Source organism: Geospiza fortis, unplaced genomic scaffold (assembly GCF_000277835.1).
Source record: "Geospiza fortis unplaced genomic scaffold, GeoFor_1.0 scaffold408, whole genome shotgun sequence".
Classification (NCBI taxonomy): domain Eukaryota; kingdom Metazoa; phylum Chordata; class Aves; order Passeriformes; family Thraupidae; genus Geospiza; species Geospiza fortis.
In genome coordinates, this window is record NW_005054330.1 from 294,991 (window position 1) to 305,125 (window position 10,135).

At 56.0% G+C, this 10,135-nt stretch overlaps 1 protein-coding gene across 1 annotated transcript in view; it reads left to right on the plus strand.

Moving 5' to 3' along the window:
- The window catches only part of MYO18B (myosin XVIIIB), a 135,859-nt gene that overhangs the window by 26,898 nt on the left and 98,826 nt on the right, over positions 1–10,135 (plus strand). The window contains 11 exon segments of the mRNA XM_031057455.1: positions 186–314; positions 528–671; positions 2,086–2,175; positions 3,327–3,446; positions 3,558–3,666; positions 4,106–4,234; positions 5,424–5,502; positions 6,244–6,367; positions 7,101–7,295; positions 7,396–7,506; positions 8,208–8,345. Coding sequence (XP_030913315.1) covers positions 186–314; positions 528–671; positions 2,086–2,175; positions 3,327–3,446; positions 3,558–3,666; positions 4,106–4,234; positions 5,424–5,502; positions 6,244–6,367; positions 7,101–7,295; positions 7,396–7,506; positions 8,208–8,345 — 1,368 coding nt within the window.

The following is a 10,135-nucleotide window of genomic DNA, read 5'->3' on the forward strand; positions in this document are numbered from 1 at the left end:
TCCCTCCATCCCTCCATCCCTCCATCCCTCCATCCATCCATCCATCCCCACAGTGGGGGGAACAGGCAGCATCCCACAGGAAAAGTTTTGAGGAATTGCACCTTGTGATGGTCAATGCCTCTGTCAAGGAGGAGGGAGAGTTTCCAGCCCTGACCGAGGGTGTGTCACTTGTTCCTTGCTGCCAGGTGTTCCTGAAGCCAGGGGTGATCTCCAGGCTGGAGAAGCAGCGAGACAAGCTGATAGCCCAGAAGATGACTCTGCTCCAGGCTGCCTGCAAGGGCTTCCTTAGCCGCCAGAAGTTCAAGAGACTGAAGGTACCCATCCTGTGGGCTGGGGACACCTGAGCCCACACCTGGGATATGGCACCCAAATAACAGCTCTTTGAGCTCCTTTGAAGCTTTCCCTTGTAGGCATGACTTGCTGTGCTGCCATCCCTGAGCTCCTTTGCCACCTTTCCCTGTCCAGCCCGGTGTCCCAGCCTGGTTTTTCCTGGCTGGGTGGGGGTGATCCCTGCTGTGTCCCCACAGATCCAGTGCCTGGCCATCCGCTGCATCCAGAAGAACCTGCAGGTGTTCCAGGCAGTCAGGCACTGGCCCTGGTGGCAGCTGCTGAGCCACCTGCGGCCCCTGCTCAGTGTGAACCTCGGCGAGGAGCAGCTCCGTGCTAAGGAGGTGAGTGCCAAGGGCTGGGATGGGTGGGACAGGACAGGACAATGTCACTACAGGACATGAATTAAAATGACGCAGACACTGGAATCTCCAAGGTAAAAAAGAAGGGAAGTTTTAATTTCTGACTCCAACGTTCATAGATTTTTCCAAAAGTGACAGTGGATAGGAGGAGGACAGTGCCACCTCTCCAGTGACACTGGACAAACCAACAGTCCGTCAAATTTCTCCTCCTCCAGAAAAGAATGTAAAACAATAATTAGAGAAAAGCGCGTGAGAAAGTTCATTACAAGAGTGTAAACATCAGAAGGCTTAGAAGAACTTAGAACAGTAACAGGACAGGGTGCTTTAGGGGCTCTGCCTGGTGGATTGCTCAAGTTGGAAGTCACTTCTGCCCAGCAAAGATGTTTTTCCCACCGTCCAGAAGTTGCCATCAGTTCTTAGCCCGGTGTCGCATGTTCTGCAGGGCTGTGGAGGGAGAAGTGACTTCTTGCTTAGAGGGACAATAGCAAACACACCGTGTCCCCACAGCCAAACCCCACGCCAGGGATCCCCCACTGCCCTCCTCGTGCCCTCTGCAAGCTCCAGGGGCTGTGTCCCCTGAGCCAAACCCCTGGGGATGGGTTTGTCAGCCTGTGGGCTGCTGAGAGATGAGCATTCAGACACCCCTGTGACAGAGGGGACTCCACTCTGTGCTGTCCCCACTGCTGTGCCGGCATCCACCTGTGTTGCCCTGGGTGATGGGAGATGCTAATGGACATTTTTTGTCCCAGGAAAGGTTCCTTTCACCCCTCTGCACCCTCTCAGACCTGTGCTGAATTCCCATCTTCCCTGCAGTCCCGCTCCTCCTCTTGCCTTAGCGAGGTTTGAACAAGCTGTTTTCAGGCTGGCTCAGATGAAATAAAAGCTGCCCAAGCCTCTGTTTTTGTCTCCAAGCCCACCTGGGATCCATCAGGCCCCATCATCTGTTAACCTCAGTTTTTATCACCACTTTGCACGCTCGGTGTTGGACATCAAAGCAGGACAAGGCTGCATAGAGCAGCTCCTGCTGCCTGGGAAGGAATCACAGCCAACACCGTGCCTTTGCACCGTGCTCTGATACCTGCCAGGGCCCTGAGACACTCCCTGGGCATGATCCAGGCCCCTGGCTGTTCATTCCAGGCTTTTGAGGCTTGCTGCTCTCTCATAAAACATGCTCCACACACAGCAAAGCTGACATTCCCTCCGATGGAATTCATGTCAGGAGCTGTAGTCCCGGCAATTTGCAGTGAGCAGCCTTCAAAGTTGCCTGGTAAATTTTATTAATAAGGCAGCTATGTCTCTTCCACTTATTTTGAGCAGAAAACAAGGTTTTCATAAATAAGCCGAGGATGCTGGAACTCTGTGTGTGTGTGTGTGTTTTTTTTCCAATCTTCCCTAGGAGGAGCTGGTGGCGCTGAGAAGGAAGCTGGAAAAATCCGAGCAGGCGTGCAGCGAGCTCAGACAGACTACAGAGAGTCTGGAGAGCAAGGTACAGCCCCAGAACCTCTGGTACAGACCCCAAAACAGCTGATACAGACCCCAAAACCTCTGCCACAGCCCTGTTTGGCCAGGTTGGGATGGGAGCTGATGGGGATGAACAGGAGCAGCAGTTCCAGCAGAGCAGGAGGAGCCGTGGCCAGGGGTGGTGCCCTGGACAGGATTCTGGACAGGATTCTGCAGTGTCCAGCTGCAGAATTCCAGGCTGGCAACACTCCAGGCTGCCCAGAGAAGCTGTGCCTGCCCCATCCCTGAAAATGTCCAAGGCCAGGTTGGATGGGGCTGGGAGCAACCTGGGCTGGTGGAAGTTGTCCCTTAAAGCTTTGGATGGACTTTAAGGTCCTTTCCAGCCCAAACCATTCTGGGGTTTCATGTTCCCAGCTGGCTGCTGGTCCTCTGTGGGCTCTGCTCTCAGATGCACAGCTCCTTGTGATTGTGCCTGGGATTTTGCCAAGCATCACGAGGAGAAGGAGCTCCCAAGGTTTCTATAAATACCCTGGGTTTTCCCACTCCCTTGGCTGCAGCAGGGCTGAGCTGGGTCTAGGCTGCAGCCAACATCCCCCAAGGCCAGGACCCTCCTCATCCCCGGGAAGGGGGCAAAGATGGTTTAGTTTAAGCCCTTTGGGAATGCTGAGCGAGGCAACTGCCTCAGGGCAGACCTAGGAAAACACCAGGGAGAGAAATCCTGTGGGATTTGCTTACTGGGTTAAACTTGTGGGACTCCCTAAGGAGCCTGCACAATGTGAGGTGCCTTAAAATGCTGTCAGGCGCAGGAGAGCAGTGTTGGAATGCTGTGCTTCCCTGTGGCTCTGCAGCCCCTCGCTGGACTGGCTGAGCAGCAAGGACCATGTGCCCGTCTGCTCTGCGGAAAACGGAATTGATTTTCTGGATTAATAATTCTCCCCTTCTGCTCCTGGTTTCAAAGGAAATTTAATGCAATAACGTAGGACAATGGAGAGCTGTGGTGAGCCCTGCAGTGCAGGCAGCGTGGCACAGGCAGCTGCCAGGCAGGAGCCTGGGCTCCCACTGGTGACACTGGCCAGGGCTGCTGTGCACTTCTGAGACCAGGCAGAGCTGGCAGGATGGCTGTGGCACGGCAGAACCCCCTTCTGCCATGCCCAGAGTGCCCCCCTGCTCCCCCAGATCATCGACCTGACCACGGAGCTGTCGGATGAGCGCTACAAGGGCGATGTCACCTGCCAGGCCCTGGATGGGGAGCGGGCGGAGCGGCTGCGGGGCACCCGCGAGCTGCAGGAGCTGCAGGTACCACAGCCCCGAGCCCTGTGCGGTGACAGTGGCCCTGCCATCCCCCTGGCACAGCCCTCCCGAGTGCCCCAGAGCTGGGTAGAGCTGCTCCCTTCCTCCCTTCCCCAGAGCAAACACGACCAAGTGCAGAAGAAGCTGGAGTCGGTGGAGAAGCAGCTGGAAGAGGCGCAGCAGCTGGTGCAGCTGCGTGAGATGAAGATCAGCGGCTCTGGAGGAGGTAGGGATGTCCCTCTGGAGGCAGTGCGTGCTCTGGGCATCCAGCCTGACCTGGAGAAGAGGGCAGAGGTTTGTCCCCCCCAGTCAGTGCCACTCTGCAGCCCCTGGCCTCTCCAGAACGTTCTGTCACCCTGCATTGCTCATCCAGCGGGAGCTGGCTGTGACAGCTTGGGGACACAGCTCTGGCTCTGGCATGGGGCTGGTGTGCTGTGCCCCAGGGTGCTGCTGGCACTGCTGGGATGGGATGGGATGGAATGGGCACACAAGCTGTGCCCGTCCTGGGGCACATGCTCGGTGTGAATGGGGCACACAAAGCAGATCCGTGCCCCATAAACTCTGTGCTGGTGTCAGTCCCTTGTGCGTCCCCTCCCCTGCCCCCAGCAGGGCCACAGGGGCTGGTCAGGCCCCCAGCAGCCACCCTGGGTGTCTCTCGTTGGCAGAGGACGAGTGGCAGGTGAGGTTTGACTGTGCCCAGACCGAGATCGTTTTCCTGCGGAAGCGGCTGGCGCAGCTGGAGGAGCGGCTGGAGGCAGAGCTGGGCACCAGGACAGGGCTGGAGCAAAAGGCAAGTGCTGCCAGCCCAGCAGGGGACAGGGACACCCACGGCTGCAGGGCGATCCTAGGGATATTCCTCTCTCTGCTCCCAGGAGCTTTGCAGGGTTGAGGCTCAGCATTGCATCTGCTTCTTGTTGCTGCTCCCACTGACCGGGGCAAAACAGATATTTCCTACAGGTTTGAGCCTCAGAAATAGCAAAATTCCACCTTGGTCAAGTGTGAGCGTGGGCAGAGGGTGAGGAGCTGTGGGCAGGGGGTTTTCAGTGGTGGGACTTGGTGCTGCTCTGGCTTTGGGAGCTGTACAGGGTTCTGCTCTCCCCATCTGTCACACAAAGAGCTGGCAGCTCCCGAGCTTTGCCCTGAGGAGGGAAAAAGCCAACGTGCTTCCCTGAGCAGTGCCTGCGAGCCAGGTCACTCCCCATAAGGATAAAACAAAGAAATAAAGATTTCTCATGGTACATTAAATAGTAATAAGAAAGAAGCTGAGTCTTAGGAGCTTGGGTAAAGCGAAGCAGCCCATTTGCTCTCAGTTAGTTTGGAATTACAGGCTTCATTAATGCAAGATTTTTGCTTATTTAAAGTCATTCCTTAACGACTCCATTCCCTGGTGTGGGAGAGCTCTGAGTGTCTGTCCCAAACACAACGGGAATCCTTGGGGATTCCAGTCCTTTTTGCAGAGAAATGGGATCAGGAATCGCCCCGGGGCAGCTCTGCTGGCTCAGCGGGAAGGGCTGGGATGCTGCAGGCACTCGGGGGGTGCCTGGAGCTGGAGGGGATACAGCACCTCGGGTTGGTCTTGTTTGGTGAAAAATCTCTGGCTGAAGCAACCCTGGGCTGAGTCCTGGTGGGGATCTTATCCAGGGGGTGTGGGGTGTGTGGGGTTCCTCCTCTGTGGGGTGTGTGGGTCCAAGGGTCCTTCCTCTGTGGGGTGCGTGTGTTGTGGGGTCAGTGGGATTCCTCCTCTGTGGGGTCAGTGGGATTCCTCCTTTATGGGCTGTGTGTGCTGTGGGGTCCCTCCTCTGTGAACTGCGTGTGCCATGGACTCTATGGTGTCCCTCCTGTGTGGCACCCACGTGTCCCCCCTCCGCGGGCCGCCCGTACCATGGGCTCTACGACATCCCCCCTCCATGTCCCTCCTCTGTGGGGTGCGGGGGGTCGGTGCGCCCCTCCGTGCCCCCACAGCCCCTCCGTGTCCCCCCGCAGCTGGCCGAGGCGCGGGCAGCGTGCCAGGCGGCGCGAGCCAGCAGAGCCGCAGCCACGAGCTGGAGAAGAGGCAGAAGAGGTGAGGAATGGAGAAGGCTGGGGGTGCTGGAGCAGGAGGCAGGGAATGGGAATGGGGAGGGTTGGGGTGGGTGAGGAGCTGTGTCACGGAGGTGTTTTATGAAAAATCCTTTTGTTAGGATCTTTTGTCCTGAGAAGCTGAGAGGCCTCAGAAACGAAATGTAAAAAATAATTGTATGCTGCTGCGGAATGCAACAGGTGGATCTGTGATTGGTCTCATGTGGTTGTTTCTAATTAATGGCCAATCACAGTCCAGGTGTCTCGGACTCTCTGGTCAGTCACAAGATTTTATTATCATTCCATTTCTACTCCTTTCAAGCCTTCTGATGAAATCCTTTTCTCTCTATTCTTTTAGTATAGTTCTAGTCTATAATTTTCTTTTAATACAATATATATCATAAAATAATAAATCAGCCTTTTGAAACATGGAGTCAAGATTCTCATCTCTTCCCTCGTCCTGGGACCCCTGCAAACACCACCACAGAGCTGCTGTAAGGGTGGAGCTGGTTCTTTATCTCTTTCAGCTGCTGGGAGTCATTTTTCCATCCCATTGCTGTGTGACTGACACAGAGTCTGAGCCCAGACTGATCTGGGTTTGGACCTTAAAGCTCACCCAGTTCCATCCCTATGGAATATTCCCTATGAATATTCTCCTTCCACCGCCCCACATTGCTCCCAGCCCTGTCCAGCGGGGTGCGTGGGGTCCGTGTGTCCCTCCTGACCTTGCTGTGCTCCCCTCCAGGTTTGACCTGCAGCTAGCCCAGGCCCTGGGGCAATCTGCCTTCGAGAAGAGCCTCCGTGAGAAGCTGTCCCAGGAGAACACCAGCATCCGCTGGGAGATGGGCAAACTGCAGCAGAGCCTGGAGGTGAGAGGAGACCCCACTTTGCTGTCTTGGACCCAGTTCTGGAAGCAGCGCTGATTACCTTTGCAATTAGAGCAGAGGCAATCAGGAAACTTGATTCCAATTTCTCCTAGCACAGCTCGGTGTGTTTAAATCTCCTGCCAGAAGGGATGTTGCTATGTATAAGTGACCCCCCCCACCATGATTCAGCTAATCAGGGCCACCCCTGTTTTCCCTGGGGTCACTTGTGCCCTTCCTCACATCCTACCCCCAATCCCACCTTGGGGATGGTGCTGTCTGTGCCCCATGGGATGGTGCTGCACTAGATGCCACTGTGGTGCCATTGGCACAGCTGCTGGGGTGGGGGGAACCCCCAGGGCTGCTGCCAGCACCCCCCACCATCATTTTTTGGGGATGATTTGCAGAAGATAGCCTTTCCTCAAAGCCATGAGGTTGGTGGGTGCAAACACAAATTCCAGAGCTGCAGGGGCAGCCTTTGGGCACGTCTGGGTGTGCCTCAAACAGCCCATCCTGTCCCCAGTGTCCTGCATGTCCCTGGACTGCAGGGACACCCCAGGGCAGTGGGAAAGTGAGCTCAGGATCAAGAGGGAAAGGTGAGGATGGGGCCCTCAGTGTGTGGGACAGGGGCTGCCCAACCCCTGCTGCTGCTCCAGGGGGTTGGGATGATGTTTTTGGGAATGCTGTGGGTTCTGAGAGCGGGCTGTGAGTGTCCAGGCTCTGACCCTGCTCTGCCCAGCACAAGGAGGCCGAGGTGGCCAGGCTGGAGCAGCAGGTGGCTGTGCTGGCTGGCTGAGTGCAGGAGCTCAGCACCCCCGGGGCCATGGACACGGTGCCTGTGCTCAAGAAGAAGCTCTGGGACCTGGAGGGCAGCGCTGCTGAGCAGAAGAAGGAGCTGGAGAGGCAGACAGCTGCTGTGGAGCACCTGGAGCAGGTAATGTGGGGCTGGGGGGACCAGGGGGGTCTGTCCCTTCTTGGACAGCCCAACACCATCCTCACCCCTCGGGGCTGTGCATCATCTCTGGGGGTTTCAGCTCCACGAGAGGCTGGAGCTGGAGATGGAGAGGATGAAGCAGATGCACCAGAAGGAGCTGGAGGACAAGGACGAGGAGCTGGAGGACACGCAGAAGTCCTGCCAGAAGAGGGTAGGTTGGATGCTGGGTGCTCCCCAGAGCTCCCCATGTCCCCAGGAGCCCTTCCAGGGGTCCATGTTCCTGCTTTCCCACCATCACCTTAGTGTGAGCCCCCAGTCACATCCCAGGTGTGCAGATCAGGCTTTGGGGCAGGGCTGAGCCCCAGTCACATCCCAGGTGTGCAGATCAGGCTTTGGGGCAGGGCTGAGCCCCAGTCACATCCCAGGTGTGCAGATCAGGCTTTGGGGCAGGGCTGAGCCCCTGCCATGCTGGAGGGGCTGTTGGGGACAGTGTGTGAGAGCCACACGTGATGCAGCACATGGCCCCACTGCTCCCAGTAACCCCAGAGTCACACCAAGGGCACCAACTCCAGCGTTTCATGTTTTTTGGGGATGATTTGCAGAAAATAGCCTTTCCTCGAAGCCATGAGGTTGATGGGTGCAAACACGAATTCCAGAGCTGCAGGGGCAGCCTTTGGGCACGTCTGGGTGTACTTCAAACAGCCCATCCTGTCCCCAGTGTCCTGCAGGTCCCTGCCACTGGCACTGCTGGGGACAGGAGGTGCTCCAGGGGACGTGGGCTATTCCTGGTCCCCAGTGCTGGCTGCAGAGACCTTGGTGCCCTGCCAAACCCCCACCTGGGCAGGGGCTGTGCCCTGCTGGCACCTTGAGGGGTGGCCGGGCACTGAGCAGGGCTGGGTTTGTCCCACGCAGCTGCGGCAGCTGGAGATGCAGCTGGAGCAGGAGCACGAGCAGAGGCAGATGGTGCTGCACGAGAAGCAGGACCTGGAAGGGCTCATTGGCACCTTGTGTGAGCAGGTAAGGGGGCAGTGCCCTCCCAGGGGCTGCTCTGTGTCACGGTGTTCACAGGGGTTCTTGGAATGAGGGAAGAGACGAGGATCTGACTCCATGTTTCAGAAGGTTTCATTTATTATTTTATGATATATATGACATTAAAACTATACTAAAAGAATAGAAGAAAAGGTTTCATCAGAAAGATAGAATCAGAAAGAATGATAACAAAGGCTTGTGGTTCGGCTCTCTGTCTGAGACAGCTGGGCTGTGATTGGCCATTAATTAGAAACATCCAACATGGGCCAATCACAGATGCACCTGTTGCATTCCACAGCAGCAGATAACCATTGCTTACATTTTGTTCCTGAGGCCTCTCAGCTTCTCAGGAGGAAAAATCCTAAGGGAAGGATTTTCCATAAAAGATGTCTGTGACAGCCCTGCCCTAAAAACAGGGGTGGGGATAAAGTGCAGCGAGAGCAGCAGCCTGGTGTTGGTGCACGTGCAGCTGCTCGTGGGGCTCTGTCCCTCTTCTGTCCCAGATGCCACCCAGCCACAGCAGGCACTGGGATCTGGAGGTGTTGGGACTGCAGGGATCACACAGGAGCTGCATGGTCCCACCAAGGACCCACAGAGGGGAATTGTTCCTTTATGTACAGGAGAATAATCCAAGCAGGAGGAGGTGTGTTCTTTTTCCTGGTGTTTCATGAGAGTCAAACTAGCCAGGTCTAGCACTGGAGTGCATCCAGCTGCCAAGAAAAGCAGTTTATCCAATCCTGCTCGTTGCAGAGGAATTGTATCCCAAGCACATGCTGTATCAAAGCAGGGGATTGTTACAACAGTCCAACGTGTCCTGCTTGTTCAGGGGAGGGGAGCTGAGATGGATGAGGAGGCAGCAGGAGCTGGGGGGGCTCAGGAGGAAAGGCCCCTTCCCCTCCAGCCCCCCAAGGGCAGTCCTGGTGTAAGAGAAGGGGAGATGAGGCCATGCAGCTGGGATTGCTGTGAGACACAACCACAGCTTGCAGCAGCTAAATCAAATCCTGCCTTTGTCACTTAAAAATCCTGGGCTGCACTGCTGGGAGGGGGCAGCTGGTTCCCACCACAGCTCCAAATTTATCCCCTGTGGTCGTGGAGAGACCCTGAGCAAGAGGAAAATGATGTAAGCAGTGTCCAGGATGCAGCTGGAGGGATGGCAGAGCAGCAGTGGTGGTGCTGCAAACACCCTGTGGTTTGCAGAGGACAGTTCATTAAAAAATGGGAAGAAAACATCCAACCCAGAAAACTAATTAAGGAAATGGAGATGCCGATGATTTCTTGTTCCAGCAAATTCCAGCCAGCTCTAAACCAGGCCACAAGGTCAAATCCACACAGTTGATTTCAGCCAGTGAACAGAAAATGGGAGAAGGAAAGGGGTTTTGAAACGAGAGCCGTGGAAAACAACCTAAATGGAAAATGCTCTTACACCTCAGTGATGCTGAAATCGAGCGCTGAAACCATGTCCCTGTTTATTTGGTGGCTTCCTAATTCCTTTATCCCTGTAACCATGGTTGCTCTCTCCCTCTCTCTTGGGGGGGAGCACTGAGGGTGGGTTTTTTAAGGTATTCCTTGTGGCTCTGCAGCCAGGCTGTGCCCACAGGGGTGGCCACAGCGGGGGATGTGACTCGTGGGGACCAGGGGTGGGCAAATCAGGGGAGCATCTCTTTGATGGGGGAAAGCATGGAACATCCTGGAGGTGTTCACTCTGGTGTAGCCGACCAAAATGTCCCTAAATTGAGCGGGGAACGCTTTGGGGGCGTGGCGGGAGGTGCTGATGGAGGTTCCAGGGGCCAGCAGGGCTCAGACACCCCCTG